Raw genomic sequence first — 20,971 nt, 5'->3', positions numbered from 1 at the left:
AGTGTCTGAGGACAAGCACACTGTCCCACCTATGGAAAGGGCAAGCAATGCCACTACACAGGGTCACAAGGATAGAAAACTCAAAAAAGGCATCTTGTCTCCTACTCCTGCACACCAATCGTTTCTGATCTAAGCAGAAAGGAAACACAACCCTTTGTGCATCTGGTTTACACAAACAGTATCCAAGGGCTGAGCTCTGTGGGTTCTTTTTTTTTTTTTCTTTGTTCTTTCTTCCAGCTACTTTGTTCTTCAAACGCTACTCTGTGTCTGAAATGGATTTTTTTGGTTTGTGGGTTGGATGGAATAATTGCCATGGCTGTACCTGGGATATTATGTTCAGGCTGAGGTATCTTGTTACTGGGAAGGTATTGACAAACAAAAGGGAGTACAGAAAAGAGCACCGCAGCAGGTTGGGGTGCAGAGGGACCGAATCACAAGGGAAGCTACTGAGAGCTAAACACGCAGTTTTAGTAAGAGACAACTACTGTAGTGATAACAAGTCTAGAGATAACTGGAGGGAGAAAACATCCAGGAAGGCAAGCAGTTACTTTGGTTGTTACCTGGAGTAAAACTAGAAATAAGGAGATGCAGTTTAAAAGGGAAGTATCCCGATGAATGTCAGGAAAAGCTGCCTGCCCACGAGACCTACTCAGCTGTGAAGACTGTTCCTAGGGTGCTTACAGAAGCCCAGTTGTTTGGCTCACTGAAAACTACTCTGGACAAAACATTAATAAATGGGGAGCAGGGAACACTCCTGCACAGGGAAGGAGATGGATTAGATGGCCTACTAGGTCTTTTCTATCTCCCCACTCTATAATAAAGTAAAACCCAAGCACATACTGAATTACAGGGTCATAATTTCATTTCCAGGCTCTAGGGACCTACAAGCCACCCAAACTTCACTCCTGTTGTTTATAATGTCACCAAACCCCCCTGATGGAATTATTACACTGTAATTCACTGCTGTCTGTGAGTCATCTCATACTCATCCTTATGTCCTGTGTGACATAACAACAAATCAGTAAAGACGATCTGGGCACAACTACAGCGAGGGGAAAAAATGGGCTGTACTAAGTAAGCAGGGAGCATCACACATTCAGCATGTTTCTGGAAAGCGTGATGAATGCAGTAACACAGGAGGAGGTTTTGAGTCAGTCAGTGCTTCCCATTCACATAAATTAGAAAATATTTTACTTCTGTCTTTCCCTTTTACTAAAAAAAGGTAGTCAGTGTGACACCAAAGGAAATAAGTAACATTTTGGCCGCAATTCCACCATGCTGCAACCTCCAGTTGCCAAGTGGACTTTGGGGCACCTCTCATCTTGTGAGGCACAACATCTTCCACAATTCCTTGGGAAACCTAACTTTTATTGTTTTGTATTGTTTTCTTTTGACTCCAAATAAAGGAATTTCACCACAGAAGCACATGTTCTTTTGAACTATATGGTCTGAGAAGAAGGTAAATAAGAAAGCACAACAGAGAGTACAAGTAGAAGGAGAAACCACAGTAGAGAATAGAGAGATGGAAAACTCTAAGTTGGGTGGAGGTATGGAGAGCACAAGTCAGAGCAAAGACAGACACAGGGAATGAAAAGGGAAATAGCAGACAGTCAAAAAAACTCTCAAAAAAGGAGAGAAAATTATGTCATGCCTTTCAGGAGGGTAGGAAGTACAAACAGGGCAGAAGAAATTCAACAGGTCTCCACCTGCTAGCATTTTCCTCTTGGCTGTCAGTTCTCTTTTGTCAACTCTGTATTACTTGATAGAATGGGCAAACATGGGGTTTTTTCTCTCTGAAGCCTTTTTCCAACAATTTTTATTTCTTTTTTTTTTTTTAGTAATTCATAGGAAGATCCTGCATATAGATACCTCTCTGCCCCATGTATAACACACTGGGTTTGGAAAAAAAATATTTGTATAACTACCCAAAGTTTGCCACATCCTCCTGGCCACATTCCCTTCAACCTCTTCTTTAACCTTCTGTGAAAGACAGCAAATCAGAAAAAATGCATCAGTGAGCATAACTATATAGCACAGCCAGTGGTCACAGCATCAAAAACCTTACCTGCTGTGGTGGAACTCCCATTTCTGCTAAGGCTGACTCAAAAAACATTTTTGCTGGTTTTCCCACTACCTCAGCTTGAGCATCACAAGCATACTGGAAAAAAAGAAGAGATACACATAAAAAATGCTGATCAGAAAAGGATTTGTTCAACTCCATAACTCCAGTCAATTGTATAAGTATGTGATTATTGATTTTTGCCCTTAAATAACACAATGGATTAGAGGGTGAGGTGAATAGCAGAGAATTTGGATAACAGAAGTATTTAATGTTCTCTGGCAGGAGAAAAAGATTCTCCTGAAACATCTCAAGTTATAAACCTGTAACGTTCTCTATCATAAGAGCAGTCTTCAGACTCAATTCCAGTATTGCTCATTTTTGTAAGAGCGTCACTCTCAAAGAACTAGCAAATATCCTTCATGTGAAATGATGAAAAGTACTGGAGAGCCTTAAGAGATGTAAAAGGTTTCTTCAACCATTTGGCCTATTCTTTAATGGTTCAAGTGACCAGCCTGAGTTGAAAAGCTTAATTCTCCTGCAACCAGTAATGTGCTAAAAAATTTGAATAAATAAGGTCTTTCTAGCTTGTTTCTAGACAACTAGAAGCCTGACCTTATTCTGGGAGGCAAAAGCTCTCCCCAGAACTCACATGGATAGAAATTAATGTGCTGCAAGTATACATTATATCCACTATCTTCTGTGCTTGTATACTCCCCTACTTTGCTTTATTCTCTGCATTCACTCTGTATCATTTTTTTTATCTCTCTGCAAGCCTATAAAAGGGACCATAATGATTCTCTCCTTTTCTCATCCTTAGGTTGGCTTATCTGTTGGGTTTCAGTTCTGCACAAACTTAATCAGGCTTAAAAACAGGACTGCACTTATGCATCTTGCTGAATAAAGGCCTTTTGCTGTAAACTGTTAAGGGCAAGGGCTGTGTTAACAATGCTACACCAAACATAAAATGGGCCTTCAGTTTTCCTTGGGTATCTTGCAGATAATATTCCATGTTTTCCTTTTCTGGCTCCTTCTTCCAAGGGCCTCACTTCCAATAAAGGTACCACAATGGTAAAAGTTCACATTTTAAATAAAATCTTAAAAAATGAACAAATGAATCCACCCATCTTTAGAATGTAGCAAATGAGTTTCAATCGATGGAAACTTCCTCCACCAAGGTGAGTAATTACAGAAGATGACCCATATTTATACCAGTTACTCTTTGAACAAGGTGCACAGAGCGAGTAAGCATAATGCAAGCTATAAAATACCTCTAATGCCTTCATATATGCTCCAACATCAAGTTTCAGACCATCGGTTTCTTTATAGTAGCGTCTGGAAATGAAAGTGATAAAGTTCCAATGAAATGAAATGTTGGCAGTTAAATACAAAGAAACCACATTTTATTATTTCTGTGCCTATATAGATGTCCATATGGCTGCAACAAAAAGTCAAGTCATCAGAAACTCTGCAGCCTAATTTAACACCAGAAATTAAGTAAAGGACAGGCTCAGTACCGTGCAATGTTTGGGGAAAAGATCTCCGACCAGATGCCCATCTGCATCTGGGACACACCTCCACTGGTTCAAAGGGATTTCAACGAGCTTATATCAAGGATGAAGTTGGCCTGTATTTTATTGCACTGAGTACTAGCTGCTCACAAAGGACAGCAGTTACATTGCTCTTCCTTTAATCAATGATGGAGACCCCTTGGCAGATACAAGGTGAGGGCTGGCACCAACCAGCAGCTGTAACACCTTCTTCAGTATATCTGGAAGGGGACCCAAAGAGTTGATCATCATTGCTTGTCACTACCCTCCCACATGAGGAAAGCCAGGGCACTGTTTATTGGGACTAAGAAAGCCCTCCAAGCTAAATTTTGTTCCTTCTAAAAATGTTCCTGTTGCCATGAAGCTCATAAAATTAGTTAGTATCTTTATGGTGTTTTTCTGGAATAGCAATTCATATTAACATAGGTCTTCCAAGCTCTCCTGATCAGAGCAAAGACAGGTTTCTATATGACAGGAAAAAAAGGTAGGATGAGCAGTCAGTTAAGATTTTATGCCTTATCCTTCTGCCATTTTCGATTATTCAGCACAGCCTCCCTTTAAAATGACCACTTGACCTTTGCTAGAACAGCCATTAACCTTCTATAGTCTAGCGTAAACAGCTTAATTTTCTGACAGTGGCATGACAGAAGAAATTACAAAGCCAATTCCCACTCTCAGCCCAAAACAGATGCTAAATGTAAATCACTCCATTTTCAGGAGGAGGGCATTCTGCTTCAGTGACTCTGACACTTTCGTTTTCTATGGAATGAACTGAAACTTCAACCAAAATCAACCTTCTTGCCCAAGGTAGGCACCTCGTTAAGGTCCACCCAATTACACTGATTATGCACGTTAAAAACGAAGCTGGTTTTTGTGTATGGCCCTTTGCATCAGCCAGGCTTCACTTGTTAGGTGAACAATTAATCCAATTTATAATCTCTCTTCTTTGAGTCAGAGAGCTTACCTACTAGGGCAACACATTCAGAACTCATGGTCACATTACCTAAATGATCAATCATTTTAAAAAAAATACGCTCATGGTGAAAACTGAGCTCAGAATATCCAAAAATCTATATTTTTAAATGAAAAATAACGTTTCAAAAAATAACAGTGGGTCTGGTTTAGAGCTGTCTACATCAGTGAACAACCAAATAAATAAATACTTTTACATACGCAGGGTACAAAGGCATTTTTGCATCGATCACGTTGCAAATCTTAAAACAAAGGTTGATTCTGTATTTCATTTTGAAAGATGGCGTTATGTAACGAAAGACTTGGTTATTTTACCTACATTAACATTAGCCATTCTGCTGTTGGCTCAACATTTTCTCCTTATCATTCTAAATGAGAAACACGAACGATTTTTTGCCCGTGTTTTCTGATCAGAGTGTGAGTGTCAGTAAAGGCAACACAAAGGATTTAACTGCTCCTTCCCACTGATAAGTTGTTCTACCCAGCTGGATCAAAATCCCACAAACTAAGAAGTCTTCATGCCCATTACAGTCTATTGAGCCACTGAAAAAAGCTGTCACTACAGTTTCCTCAAGCTAAACATGCACAGTCTTTTTTAAGCCCATACATCGCACAGCAGATAAGAAGAACTTCTTCAGGGCTGTTGGGATTTGTCATTACTCAGCGCTGGCATTAATAACCTCCTGTTTCAAATCTCACAATACATCTAACTGAATTATTTTTAGGAAAACATTCAAATTCCCTGATTGGATTTTTCCTGCATGTGAAAGCAGAAGTCAAAATTTACCTTTAATGTTCAGAGAATATTATAAATGTCTTTACAGCCCAGCCATTTCTCAGTATATCCTTGGGGTCTCCCCTTAGGTCTTCTCAGCCACCACACTCTACTCACAACCAGAGGAACATTTACCCCACCTCTAACATAGTTCGGGTGGAGTTTGTACGTTGCAGCTACTTTCATGAATTGGCAGGGTTTCTACAGTAGCAAATTAAAACTCTCCTGGCTTCTTATTCTTCATGTATAACAATTCTCAAGCCACCAGCATGAAAGTGCTCCCTTATGTAGGGCATGAATCAACCTGCAGAGATGCTAACACCAACTTTCAGAGATGGCATCTTTAAGTACCACTTAAACAGTAAGGAGTCGTTTACGTCACACAGGCCATTAGCCACATCCAGTATCACATCTCAACCACTACAAACGTGGGCAGGATTCAAACCTGGAAGAAGAAATCTGGCTGTTGGCTGAAACAGGGAATTTATGGACCATCTGATCCTCCTCACTATTCTCAAGCTAAACATGCTTCGGGGTGCTGGAAGATCAAACCATCACGAATCCACACCAACGGCCTCTTATCCAAGCATGGCCTGTTGGATTTTTTTTTTATTTGGGTTTCTTTCAACTATTAAAAATCATTTATTTTCAGCTCAGACAGGAACACGTGGCTACAGGCAGCAGTTAAATCAACAGTTCTCATCTCAGATCTTGCAGGGGCAAAGACAAGGAGACAATCAGTGCCTTTAATCCTACTGGCCTCTTGCCATACTCATTCACTTGGGGGGTCACACACATCAAAATCCAAACTCTCCATGATTTCTACGGGTTTTTTAAGAGTCTCTCAGACTTGCTCTTAAAGCAACAAAAGTCCTTCTCATAGTGGCTTACAAAACTACGGCTATTTAACCCTCCCACCGCCACCTGCAAACATATGGATTGTTTCATCAAGGTCTGGCTCATTCTTGAATATTCTTGACTTTGAAGGGTTGAAGACAGGCACATTTTCTGTGTTTATAAACCAGGGCATCTCCAGGTTCTCTAAAAGCTGCTACAAATCCTCCTCAAAAAAGCAGCTATATCTGTCACCCTCTAGCAGTTGACGAAACACATCCACACAACTGCTTACTCCACACTGGCTACAGAAAAATGATCACCAACAGCTGAAATTCAAGAGATGCCTCACCCAGTGCTTAATTTCACTGGGGGAAATTGAAAAATGTAGAGACTTGCAGAAGAAACAGTGCTTAACTCACCCTTTTCCAAGGGAGATCAAAACAGGCTTCTCCATCCCAATCAGAACTCGGAAAGCTTCATTAAGGTTTGCATAGGTGAAGTTTTCTGCTGCATCTCCAATAACCACACAGTTGGGGTTTGTTTTATCAATCTCAGCAAATTCAGGGACAAGATCTACAGAAGGAGAAAAAAAAAATCCACAAATCCCTTACTATTTCAGATCCCATTGGAACTGATGTTGTTCCCCCAGATTTGTGTTTCCTTTCATTCATTAGACAACACATTAAAAAAAAAAAAAATCCATGTCTGAATCAAGTGTTCTTCAGACCCCTCTATTCCTGACTGGATCTTGCTATTCATCTGTCCTACAACAAAGAGCAAAATAAACCATTTCCTACCCTTGCCTTAGCTCCCGCTGCCCACGTCTCAGTGACTCATTATACCCAAGCACCTAGACCGGAGGCAAACTCCTGGGTAGCTGAATGAAAATGTGTAACAGCAAGGGGAGGATCCACTTCCTTTCTTAATACCCACGTTCTACAGAAGAAAACGTTTTAAAAACCTCTGTCATGATAACCAAGACAACGTAATGTCCTGCGCAAGACCTCACCTATCTCCTAGTCTCTGTGGTTAAGCAGCAGACTCCTCTGTGCACTTGCACAACTCTGTACTTTCACTGTACCACTGCCATAACGGAGATCTCGCTCAAGTCAGACCACTAAGGCTTATTCCACAGTCTCATAACTAAAAGCTTTTCCCTGTAGGAAAACAACAGCTGGGAGCTCCTCCCCGCACAAGCTACAGGAATTCCTTGCCCACATCTCTCTGGGTTGTCCCCCTACATGTCCCAGCATCGGCTGCAGCGTTGTCCCACCATTGTGCACGAGCAAGTGCGGCCTCAGGCTGCGCTCCTTCAAAATGCGGCAGGCTGCTGGTGCTGGGGCAGTGACTTCGGCCACGGAGATGTCAAAGCCCATGCCCTGGAGCTTCTTCACAAAGCCCTCCCGGGTTGCTTGGGTTTCGTTAGTGCAGAACTGCAGCTTCAGACCAGATGCTTTGATCCTGTTGAGTAAAAGTGGCAGAGGGGTTAACCAGACATAGAAAAGGAGCTAAGAGAATCAGCTTTGCTGTTTCACCCCCAATTTGGATAATCACAATAAAAACACAACGATGGTATTCCAGAACAGGAGCAGGATCCCTTACTGTGACCAAGACACACCTAAAATATTGATTCTGGGCACTACAGGCCCAGTTTTCCTGTGCAGAGTCCCTGCCATAGCATGTAACTGCCCTTCTGGAGCAGAGAGCTAAGCTGAACGTGGCAGCACAGGTGATGTCCACCATCCCCAGGATACCACAGGCTCTCAGGCACACACTCCCTCCACATATCAAAAAAACCCCAAATCCAGTTCCTTTTCTTTAAAACAGTCCATGGATGTAGACACACGTGACCTGAAGGCACTGCACAGCCGTGAGTACAGCAGCTGGTGTGATACCACTGACTATTAGCATTTTAACTTGGATTTTCACCTTTCCACTTATTGATCACCTGCTGCAGTGATCAGTTGGGGGTAACAGCAAGGCTTTGCACTTCTGCAGACGCCAGGTAAGAGGCCAGCTAGTTGCAACAATGCTTATATCAACACCAGGGTGGCTTCAGTTGCCTTTATCACTTAATCTCTTATAAAACACCTGCACTGTTACTTCGTGGGTAATCTTGAAAAATACAGTACTTCAACTGATTCATTACTAAATGTTTACAGGTAAATGGCTTCTCAAGGGAAGAAAACATGGTCCCAAGTGCCCAGAGCCAAGGACATGGTTCCTGTGGATCAGTACTGTGCAATCTCGTGCAAGTCCCCTGCCTCTGAGCAGCTTTGTTTCCCGACGCAAGCTGTGGTGACCCCCTGGGGATGTCACAAAGAGGCCTCTTCTCCAAGGATGAGTTGTCAGCTATTTGGAGAACCAATGTATTTCAAAGTGGCCATGGAAAATCAGAAGCATTGAAAACGTGTCACGATTTTTTAAAAAAAATATTTGCCAAAGGGACTGTCACTCAGCTCCTCTGATATATTAAAATGCCTAATTTTTGTCAGTTTTAGTGTGACTTTGTACATAATTATCTTTGAGGACCTAAGCTCATACAGGTTAGGATACCTAGGTAAGTTTGGTGCTAGGCTTATAAATTCTTACTAAAATATTATTACTTTTCTTTGTGTTAGGATGAAAAAGGACTTTTCTATTAGGAAAGCCTCTGCATTGATTCTCAAGACAGCAAAACATGCCGGGTTCCTTTTCTAGGGAAGATGATCCCAATTGGTTGGCGCAAACACCAAAACCACCTTGAGGTAACGCATCTGATGACGAACTTTCCATCAAAGGGTTCTTAGAAATCTGGTCCTGACTCAGAGAGCCCCTTCTGCTCGTTAAAACTGCACGCCAGTGTCTTCTTCAATAACGCTGGTGATTCATTTCTTTCTTATTATTTGTCTTTCCTAATCATAGGTATGTGAATTATCAATTACACTTAGTGGTTAATTGCCCTTCATAAAGATAGCTTTTCTATTTTAAATTAGGCAGTTAATATATTGTAACTAATAGCATCCACTTGTACATTATAAATATATCTTCATTGATTGGAGCAGTGAATGTGAGATTCACTCACAAGTTAATGAAGCAATTGAGTGAAGAAGTGCAGGGTGTACCCAGGGAATAATTACTGTTAATGAATTATGATGTGACCTTCTCAGAACAATGAACAATTGGTGTGACAGTGGGATGACAGCATTCCACATCTGTTATTCGAAACACGGTTTCAGCTGTAGTTAAAAAGCAAAGCAGTGTAATTTGGATACATAACAAACTTTAATAGTGTGCCATGGTTAAAAAAAAAAAAATCTTATTCTAAAGGCAAAGCCTATCTGCATACTCTTAGGAAAAAAATCCCGTGATTCACAACTGCCTAGAAGCAGAGATTTGTTGAATAAGAATCTATTCTTTATCTTCCTAAAGGTCAAGGAAATTAATCCAGGAACAACACTAACCACCGACTTGCACAGACAAACCAGCACCCTCACGGGTCAGCTTGGTGAAAGCAAAGACTCAGTTTTGCTATACTACAAATTTAACTTCCTTCTCAAAATTTTAGATGAAAACCAGAGTTACACTTCTGAAAGGCCTGACCAAAGCTGAAGCAGTCTGGACACTTCCTGGCCTGCTTCACGCCTTTGTGGCCACCAGCAATTACCACCTCAACACATGAGCTAAGCAAATGCTTAGGATCAGGTGAGGTCTACAAAGACTTAGGCCAAGCTGGTCAGAAAATGGGAGTCCTCTGGTGAAACATGAAAAGAACTCTCAAAAATATCCTGGAACACTAAACAAAAGAAAAATCATCAGGAACTCCAAAGAAGGCTTATTTCTACAAAAATACCTTTTCAATGAAAAGCTACCTTTTCCTGAAAAGTTAGTATCTCTAAAAAGACCCTGTGCTAGCTCTCCGCCGAATCCTTCTACAGTCACACTCACCGGTATGAGCATGATTATACACACACTGGGACAAATCCATCCCTGGATACTCAGCATGGGGACTGTGAGTGGAGCCTGCAGGCCAGCACGCATCAGCAAACAACTGAGAGCTTAAATAATTACAGAGAGCTTTTAACAACAGCTCTACATGAGGGAAATCCTGGCTCCGCTCGTGTTTACAGCAAAACTCTCCTTAAATTTCCATGGTCAGGTTTTGCACCAGGAGGAGGTGTGAGATGCCTTAAAGGTCTCTGTCTAACGGAGGCTAGATGCTTTGCACAGCAAGTCTATACTGTCCTGGAGGCACTGCTGCTAAACCGACCAGCTCAACGGCAAACCTCGAGCTACTGAGCTGACCCAGCCACCTGCGTTCACATTTTAAGAAGCACGTGCAGAGCAAGTTATGGCAATTTCTAGTGCCAGCAAGCGTGGGGATGTTAGAAGAATAAAGAATAAAATTTGTAATGTGATGCCTTATAAGATAAAGAGCAGGGGATTAGATACCTGCAAGTATGGAAGAATGAGGCAACAGCAGATGAAATACACAACACACATTTTATCAAGATCTCCAGTGTATTACAGATTTATCAGCATCTGTATTACAGAAGCACAGGCACACCCAGGAAACCCAGTCAATCAGGGCTTCAGCTGACTTCCATACATCGTGGCTGTGATAAAGATCCCACTCAAACTCGAGAAGCACCAGAAATCAATCCTGATTAGAGCGCAAGCCGAGCACAGGGACAGGCAGCACTGCGCTCCATGCTGCAGGGACTCTGCGTGGTCCAGGCAGCTGCAGACACCCCGAGGCCACCTCTTGCTCCCCATCTGGGGCCACCAGCAGGCTCACCATCAGACAAATCCACTCCATTTCCAACACGACTGCTCACACCACTCCTAATACCCATGAGCAGGAACGGCGGAACTTGAACTTCACCTGCGTGCGGGGAGCTATGCGTGAAGGGAGAGCAGCTTCTGACCTTTCTGGGTGGCACAAACGGCAAACTCGGCTAAAAGCATCTCTGCAGCAAAAGAAACTTGTCGAGCCCCTCTCAGAGGGGACGGCAGAGGGTGCAGGGAGCAGACAAAAACCGAAGTGCACCCTTCCAGCTGCATGATGGCAGCGCAGGCACCGGCTGCCCAGGGAGCTGCCATGGCACACAGGCCCTGAAGCAAAGGAACAAGTCACAAAAGAAACTTTCAAGACCAAAATTATGAGCGCTGAACTAACACACCAACAGGTGGGTATGGAGACTTTTTCTAAGCTTTACCAGAGGAGGGATTTAAGCCCATTCCAGACCAAAACAACCGCTCTGTCGCCCAAACAATCCCTAAATCTAGAAGTGGGGCACCCATCCGGCTCCAGGCATGCCGTGAGCACATGTATAGGGGAGAGATGGAAATGAGGTTTTTAATTTCAGCCCCGAGATGCCCCTCATGCTACACCAGCTCTTTGAACTGACCTTTACCTCGTTCTGCAGGAGCAGGACACGACGCTGAGTGACAATGTCCCACAATGCAATTACCGTGCGTCAGATGAGCCGGTCCCTTACAAATCACCTCGAACTTTACACATCTGCTGGCTGTCAGCATCTGCCAGGTTCACTCACCCGAAAATAATGAAAAAACTCTCATTATTGTTCCATAACAGGTAAAGTGTTAGGACAATTATTAGACATCCTGACTGACCTTGTGCAGACTTAACCAACTGCCCTTGCCAACCTTTACGGGCAGCCTTTGGGCATATAAAACACAAAAACTGTTCTTTTAGATGATGTAAAGGTTGCAACACTGGTAGGAAAAGAAGTGTCCCCGGGATTGAGGCTGGAAGCCATCACTCCTTCTTAAATTCACACTGTCCTGCACATTGCAGAAGCAACTAAGGACACAGTATAAGGCTAAACTTCAGACTTCCCATCTTTGGCCACCCTCTTTCGCAGTGAAGGTTTTTCCTAACACGGGAGCAGAAGGAGAACCCTGCCCACAGCCGGCAGGTCCTGTGCAGATGGGCAGTGGGCAGACAGCAAAACCCTGGACGAGGCAACAAGCCTGAGCTTGGCAACTGTCCAACGCTAACTTCAAAGAGGTTTGGAAGAGTGCTGGTTGTAAGAATTCCAGAACCGGCTTTTTATCCTGCTTCAGAAGTTTGGGGGTTTTTTTAATTTAAAAGAAAAGAAAGCGTGATAAGCACTTATGCTATTTGACTCTTTTGCATCAGCAGACAAATATCGGTGTGCTCCAGTGTAAACTTGCCAGCACTCTAATATCATCTCTGAAACACAGGGAAATAACAGTATGGGAGAGTTATCTACCTGCGACCAAACAATAAAGCAAAACCAGGACTTGTGCAGCAATGCCATCCTCCCATCCGGGCAGGGCTAACGTCTGCTTATTGCCCTCTGCAAGGGCCAGGGTGTCGGTGCTGCAGGTAGAACATCTCCTGTCAAGAGGAGATGAAACGGAGCCAAGGACAAACTGAACATAACGGTCAAAAATAGAAATGACTTGCCTAATTTCTAGGTCAATAGAGAAGAAAGTGTGAAAAAAGTAGAAATTTATACCACTTCTTTAGCCTGCCTGGCTGACAGAGAACCATGGCACATGATATTTAGCCAGCATCAAAAATCACACTCAAAATGACAAATTAAAAGGGGTTTTGCAACAAGAGATCAGTGCTAGTCCTCAACAGTCTGCATAACAGTGGGTAAAACCTCACCCAGACCACAGAACAGTGAGTGATCAGGACAAAGGGAGGTATCAAAATCTTCTGTGCCTTCAGACGCTGCTGACAAGGAGGTCAGGGGATGTTTTTTCATTGCCCACAAAAGCCTCCCTTGGCTGGCCCTGCCACTGCCAGGGAGTAACTCACCTAGCAAGTCACACACTGCTCTACACAGAAGGCAAAACCCCTCTTCTAGCCCCTGCAATGAACAGGTTACATCTTAAAGTGTCAGGCTATGTTACATTTACAAATTAATACAAATCCCTGACCTGATCTTGCAGGTTTTTCCCAGGAGAAACTTCTGGTGCCGGAGCAGCACACACACCTGAGAAGAGGATGCAAAGTGTTTTCCAGCTCCGTGCCAGCTGAAAGCAATAACTCCTTCTGAGGTCCAGATGTGGAAATGCCTATGGGGGGGGTGGGGGGAGTACATTCACTCTGCTTTATGTGCTCTCTGCTTAAAAAGTGTATTTGTGGCAATAATGTATTATCCTTTCTCCGTGAATGTGCATTCATACTATTTCAGTAGCTATTTCAGCAGCAAGCATTTTTCACCTTTAATTTCAGCTTCTGAAATAACACCAAGCAAAACTATTATTTCAAAAGTCTGAAGGAGGCCAGCCATAAAAGAAAAGCCTGCGTCCATCCTTAGTTCATCTGGCCAGTTTTTACAGCACAAGCCTCTCCCAATTCCATAGAAACACTAAACTTCCCGGTGTTTTGTTCAGCGGGTGCGACGAGATCAGAGGACTGTGGATGAAACCCCACACACGCCCCTGTGACACAGTGACCTCGGCTTGCTTTCTGGTTGTTCCTTCTCTATCCCCGTGTCCAAACCTTTCCATTCCTCTGATTTCTACCGTCCTCACAATATCTCCAAACTGCTTAAATCTTGCTGTCACACCTCCGATGCTACTTCCGTGCCCTGATCTCCCAGTGTTTTCATTTACTGATGTCCTGTCATTGGTCCTGAGTACAGTTGAGCTCATTAAAGCTCCCGTTCTCTAGTGGTACAGCTTTCTGCTCCATATAGCAAGGCTGGCCCAACAAATCCTTACGTACGGCACTTTTTGGCCCTGCTCCCCCTTGCATTCTTGTGTCTGAAACTCATCTCTACATCTGCTATCTCACGAGCACAATTTCCTCTCCAGACCCATATGGCTCACCTCTCTCTATATATAGAAATGGATAATTTGGAGGGAATCCAAAGGAAGGATTGCGAAAGGGATTAAAAAATAGGAGGGCATTACCTTTGAACAGGAATGAAGGCAGATTAATAGGCACATATGAAGGAGCCAGAAGAAAAGAGGCCAATGTTATTTAAGGGTGGGTGAGGGTGAAATAAGAAAGGGTACCGTTGTAAAACTAAAGGCTCTGGAAACACACAACTTTGAGACACTTTTTTGACAGCAAAAACTGAAAAATCACTAAATTGTAGTTCAAAGTAAACTTTAAAAACCTACCAATGCCTTTATTTAGGTATTTCAATCATCTGGAATTTTTCAGAGGTAGAAATAAATACTGGAAGTTGTACATCAAAACAAACACAAAGTCCATCTTGTCCTGAATTCCCTACAAAGGCTGCCTCTCTCTGACCACCAAATACAGCTGGATACCAGAATTACTGAACAAATTACGTGACACCATAAATCATGTTCCACCTGCCTGAACAAAAGGGTAGACAACAGACTTGCCTACAGATTTGTAGACAATATGCCACAACAGTGAAATCTAGACTTAAGTATTTAATAAAAATAATACACGCTTTTGAAGTGAATCTGCAGAAAGGAAGCACAAAGCAGAAGATAAGATAAATCTTTCTGGTCCATTACATTCAGTAACAAGATGTATTTAATTGCTGCAGATTAGCTTGAAGTATTACACCTAGCAGTCCCAGACTTTAACCACACTGCAGGAACTGAATCAGGGCTTCTCACCTCATCTTGTAGTGGCTGGCTGGTTGTTAAAGCGCAGCAACACACCACCCGCGATTCAAACATATGGGTGTATTTTGTAACAAAAGTAAACTCTGGTAGACTTTAAATACTTGGTAGCTCTCCACTTTGGAGCTGTCAAGAAAAAAATCTGAACTTTGGGGATTCACTTACCATGAACAGCTCAGGAATATACTTATTTGCATTAAGCAAAACATTTTTATGGACAATATAATGAATCATACTCCAGTAGCTTTCATTCTGTGCTAAAAGCAGTTGTGTTTTTTTACCTCTGCAGCTACTAATTATTCCATTAAAATTTCAGTCAAAACCAAGTTATCTTTGTCACGGTCAAATTCTTACCTTGCATACAAACAGCACCTGTTTGTAAGTAATGAATTCTATTTCTCAGAGAAATAAAGTAAATTGCCAAAAGCTTTCATTTAGCCCATTCCATAGAGAAAGAATTCACTCTCGTGCTCTGCTTACCTACTTTCGAAAGTAACATACTATTTCATTGCAACAGCTCAAAGACCAAGAAGCATTCCAACAAACTTAGTGTGATTTTAACCTGGAAGCAATTGACAACTAATTCCAGCATATCACTTGCAAAGACAGCAGAGAATCTGAACGGCAATACTGCTGAGGATAGGCAAAGAACTGGGCTCGATTCTAAGATTCCAGACTGAGTTCACCAAACATGAAAGATGGGGGAAAAAAATCACTACTGTGGTGGCAACCTAAGACAAGTCTCAAGTTCTAAAACACAGAATGAGGCAGAGTGCTGCTCATCCACTTCAGGGATTAATCCGTATCTATACAACAAGTACTGTTAGGTAGTAGGTATCACTGTAAAATCTTCTATTATTCTTTATTGGTAAATATTTGTACAGCACATAATTGTGCCGACAGAGAGTAAGTAGCTCAAGACCCTAAAGGTTAATGATGTTTAAGTTCCACAAGTGTAAGCACTCACTCATGCGATGTGTGTGGACAGCACTTGGGAGTACCCACAAATACAGGAACACAGATCTTTTAAAAAACATAATGAACATTGCTGATTAGGAGAGCAAATATGGGTTAGAAAGGTCCACTGCTCTCAGAAAACTGAGGCCATAGACAACGTTACAGACTAGAGTGGAGCTGTGACAGCTCTGCACCCACTGAGGACCAATTCCTGGATCTCTTCCTGGCTCTGTCAGTGAACAGCTACACAACAACACAGAACTGCTTCACTTTTTTGTGTCTCTGCTGCTTCAGAAAGGGCAGGTGACACCTACCCTTCTTTGGGATCCACGGATAGAAAGTGCAAAGAGAGTTAAGTGCAAAGACAAATGAATAGATATTTACACAAGAGTTTGTATAGTTTATCTGAAAGTCTCTTTCTAGGAGGAACAACTCCTTCGCTATCCCATGTCCTGAAAGCATAGCAAGCTGTGAAACTTTAAACATCTGCAGACTGTGCTGAGTCACGCTTCGGTTATCTTTTGTGACAAGATTTTCTACTTCTTGCTGCGCACACACTTTCAGATGGCTCTTTGTAAACTCACAGCCATCCTACCCGAACCCCCACATGCTGAATTGCTTTACGGTTCCAGTTCCGCTTGTTCTCCTCGCAATCTTCGCCTTGTTAGACTCTCCAGGTATTTTATTCTAACACACTGTCCAGCTGCTCCCCAGCCTCCCTGCTCCCCAGATTTCCGTTGCTCTTTTAAAGGCCTCTGTAGAAAGTTGTGCTAACAGATGCACTATACTGGTCAAACAACAGGATGTTGTAAATGTCCAACTACTGTGTGCTTTTCATATGGATATGCTAATGGGAGCACTATCAGCACACAGCTGTAAATGCAAATAACAGAGCACAGGCTGAGCATCTTTTATGGATGTTTAACCACCTTCTGTCTTGTAAGAGACCAGCTCCCTGCTATTTGTAAGATAAAAAGCGAATGGCTCACCTTGTGTCAATGCCGTGTAAATCAATTAAGACAATAAGAGCACAGTACAGAGGCACTGTTAAGGCTGGCTCCAGAAGGAGCCTTTAAATCACCGATGGGCTTTCTGATCTGCTCCACAGCGTCTGCCAGTTAACTGCACGCACTAGGGAGAGATGTGCTTTATTTAATTGTTATAAGGACTTTTTAAAAACAATTACAGAAGTATACCACAGTAAACCAAACAATCAAGAAACATTATGGGTTAAAAGTTTTAAAGGACCAAATTATTTTACCAAGCTGCTCTTAGATTTTCTAATCATCTACCACACCAATAGCCCCACCTAAATTTAACAACAGTCCCTGGTGGATTCAATGACATTCCTGGCACCCTGGCTTCTGGGTTTAACCAGGAGTACCAATGCCTTCAGGCACATGGGTGCCTGTCTGCCACAGGCCGGTAAGTAACAAGAGGGATCCAGATTCACCTTATCATTACTTGAACACAGAAGGAGGTCTGCTCTGTAAAACAAACACTGCCTTTTGGCCTCCGATTCACAATTCCCTTTCAGTGCATACTGAATCCTAAGGTATTTCACAGGTAAAATTTATCAGAGGTGCAGGTACATTAGCAATAAATAAAGCATTCCCAGTTGTACCACTTAGTGTTTCACCACAAGTTATAGCAGTTTGGATAGAGACTACTGGTGCATTCCTCAGGAGGGTCTCTACAGCACTGGGAAGCGTTTTACTGAATGGCATCTTGCTCAGGATGTTTCAGTGTCCATCAGCTTCTTTGGTCAATTTTCTGCTCCATCTGACTGTACTGCTAGCTGAAAACAAACAAAGAAGAGAACCACCCCCCTGTAGCCATCATAAACATAAAATGGGTCAAATTCTGCTGTCAGAAATTACGTTGCTGCTCTCTCAAACACTAACTCAAATAACAGTATAGCAGAATTTGGATGAAAACAAGAAAAATAATGCAGCAAATATAGTTTTAAGGAGTCAAAATGGCTTCAGTCATATGAAACCAACCGCAAATGAAAATGTTTACTTATGATTTTTATCGATGCGTTACTATATGTTGTTACACAAAGTTAATTGCTGTAATGGTCTGGGAGATGATGTAGCAAGACAATGTGAAGAGAACAGGTCAGCTGTCATATTACAAGAGTCCATATCTGTAGTATGAATTATCAAAATGGTATTTAAGACTCCTATTAGACATATAGGGGCACTAGAAGATTTTAGATATCTCTTTTAGCAAAAGATCATATCAATTTGAATTAGTTATGAAGTTCCTAGCTATCTGCAATTATGACTTTTTAATTGATACAAAAATGAGTTAATTAAGAAAAGAGCCACTTTTAGCTTTAATCCATCTGCTTGAAACCACCGAGCTGTACTATGACGCAGACACAAATATTAATGACTAACTGGCAATAGGATAATGAGTCAATAAAGATTTTAAATGGTGTGAGCTAGAACAATTACCAACCTAATAGGCAGATAAATAAGGCTACTTGACTTTACCCAAGGAAAATGATTATTCTTAACCACTTACATTGAATGACCTGAACAAAATGTTTCGGTTTTTCTTCCTTTCTGGCACTTTTCCATACTCCTGCTGTCCCCAATTTCCACAGCTCTGACCACTGCTTCTCCATCCCTCATCGATACAAAACTCCTCGGAGCCCACACATGCTAAAAACAACCATCTTGTTCCCAGCACGCTCCCTAGGAACCAAGCCTCCTGCCCGGAGCGGCAGAGAAGCCCCACAGCAGCCCACGAAGTGGTGCAGCACATCACCTCCCCATGCAGGCCCCTGCCGGCGCTCACCAGATCCTGCCCAAACGGGATCAACTTTCCCAGCGCAGAGCTCAGGAGCCTGTTGCTGAATCATGTCTCCAAACCCTCCTCAAAGACCCCTGCAGCTCCCTCCAGGTCAGACAGGCAGATCGGGTTAGCTACCAATTCACAGAAATCCCTAATGAGGAACAAGGGCTTAGACATTTCCAGTATTTCAAGAGAAATCCTGTAATATCTTACATTTAGCCCAAGGCCAGAGTTTTACTGTTGTTTCATTGGCATATTTCTGACATTGCTGTAAGTTAAATTGCAGTTTACGTTGCCTCCATAGGGGAGGTTTCAGCAAATACAGTGACAGAAGTTATTCAATAACAGCTGCAACCCAACGGAAAATAAAGTTTAAAAACCTAGAACAAAAACAGTGTGTCAAAAGTATCTGGCGAACCGTGAAACAGATATTATTGAGTATGTCCAGGTTTTTAATGAAATGATCTGATCTCCAACAGTAATTATGTAGTTGTTGTTATTTATGTTTGCTTTGGCCATGCCTGGAGGCCTCGGCTACAATCCGAGCTGCCTCATGCCATGCCAAATACGGCATCTGCGATGGTCCAGCAGAAAGATATGAGAGGAGAGTGGCAAGACACGTTCTCCTGGAAGATGGAGAGCAGGAGAAGACAATCCTTCACCAACAGACCAGCTGGCACAGGCATCAGCCTCAGCAGGAAGCAATATTACCAGTAGGATCTGAGTGAGACAAGAAGGAAAGCCAGGGAAGTTTAATCCTGGCAGAGGCTGTCCTGGCAGTGCCTGCCCCTTTGCAGTCTGCAAACGGGCTGCTCTGCACACCAAGGGGAAAACAAATACTTTCACTTTGCTTCAAATCTTTTCTCTTAGGTCTCTCTCGAATCCTGAGCCTGTATCATAGCTACAGGAAGGCACGAGAACAGAAACCGTGCTGAAATATTGCGTAAAAGGGACATGAAGGAACAGGAAGTCATACACGAAACCCACATGTCACGGGCTTTCAGTACAACGTCTTTAAAAAGCAACTTTTCTCTCTGCCTAATTTCACCAAACTCCTACGGAGCGTAGCTTTCCTGTCAGCCATCCTGGCACCCACAGCTCCCCCTGGCTGGCTGGGGCCAGTGAGCACCACAAATGGGCCAAGAGCACCAGTAAACCTTAAACTTGCTTCAAACGCTGCCTTCTGACAGCACTGGGAACTCTGATCTGTAAATGAAAACACAAGAGTCATCTGATGACACTTTACGTGCCTGCTACGTGTATTTCAAGAAATATGAGCAAAGATATAATAAACTAAAAAAAACCAGCAAAAACCAGCAAAGACTTCTTTTATTACCAGTACATTTGGATCTTCTCCAGTTCTGCCTTTTCCATGGTACTTCCACCAACATTTGGGCACTAAACTCATATGGTTAATTTTAGTGATTTCAGTACTTTTTCCTGTGTATTTCCCTGCTCAATAAAGCACTCGCCACAAGTGTGTCCGTGCTGAGTGGCCCCAGAGGTGCTCACCAAGCAGCCTGTCAGTGTTTCACACAGGTTCAGTATTTAGACTTTTAAAACATTCCAAGTGGGGTACACGCAGCAGCACTCACCACGTGAAACAGATCTGGATTTTCTGCAGAGGGTTAGTGAAACATCACGTAGAGCCAAAAGGCTCTTCTGGAAACCCATGACCTCCTCCAGTGGGGCAGACCCACGAATCAGTACCTCTCTTTAAACAAAGTTGGCCCTGGGGCCACTGCTCTCCCCTGGTCCCATCCTGCTTCTCTGGTCAAGCAGGGCTGATACAGACACACTGGCTAGTCGACCTAGTTAATTAAAGTTAGTTAAGTTAAATAAATGAAATCTTTGTCTGTTTAGCAGCAGTTACTTAGCTTGTGTTAACTGGATTGCATTACCCAGAGAAAAGCAAAGGTGTTCACTACCCGCAGGCACTGGCGAGTAACTTGCCACGACAATACTTTGAGTCACTTTTAAACTGGTCAATCATTAACTGCAGCGATGAAATCCTCCATTTCTGCTAGGTTGCAAGTTCTCTGCAAGAAGTCCCAGCTAATTTGACAGCAAAGCTAATCAACTTACAGAAGCACCATGCCAGTGTGGGCAATATTTTAAAAACGATTAGCGGGGGAACGTGCCAGACCTCTATATATTGGCCACTCCTGCTACGTGTGCAGAAACGGCAGTAAATACAAAATCAACTTACAGAAGCACCATGCCAGTGTGGGCAATATTTTAAAAACGATTAGCGGGGGAACGTGCCAGACCTCTATATATTGGCCACTCCTGCTACATGTGCAGCGACGGCAGTAAATACAAAATCAAGCGGGATGTGATCTGTCCACACTGCTCTAGGCTCCTTTCCCCATCAGCCCAGGCACAGCAGATCCGCAAACTCAGTGGACTGCCCCACAGTTTAAA

General features: G+C 42.7%; 1 protein-coding gene across 5 annotated transcripts in view; it reads right to left on the bottom strand.

The window, feature by feature from the left end:
- LHPP (phospholysine phosphohistidine inorganic pyrophosphate phosphatase) overlaps positions 1 to 20,971 on the bottom strand; it is a 96,089-nt gene that overhangs the window by 74,642 nt on the left and 476 nt on the right. For all 5 annotated transcript variants that reach the window (XR_012629744.1, XR_012629743.1, XM_074875518.1 and 2 more), the window contains exons 2-5: positions 7,467 to 7,654; positions 6,613 to 6,766; positions 3,331 to 3,394; positions 2,066 to 2,158 (exon numbers count right to left, since the gene is read on the bottom strand). Coding sequence is in view for 3 of the 5 variants with exons in the window: in XM_074875518.1 (XP_074731619.1) it covers positions 2,066 to 2,158; positions 3,331 to 3,394; positions 6,613 to 6,766; positions 7,467 to 7,654 (499 nt within the window). In the remaining 2 variants the exon portion in view is untranslated. The remainder of the gene's footprint in view (positions 1 to 2,065; positions 2,159 to 3,330; positions 3,395 to 6,612; positions 6,767 to 7,466; positions 7,655 to 20,971) is intronic.

This window comes from Strix uralensis, chromosome 7 (assembly GCF_047716275.1).
Source record: "Strix uralensis isolate ZFMK-TIS-50842 chromosome 7, bStrUra1, whole genome shotgun sequence".
Taxonomy (NCBI): Eukaryota; Metazoa; Chordata; class Aves; order Strigiformes; family Strigidae; genus Strix; species Strix uralensis.
This window is presented reverse-complemented; position numbering and strand designations above follow the sequence as displayed.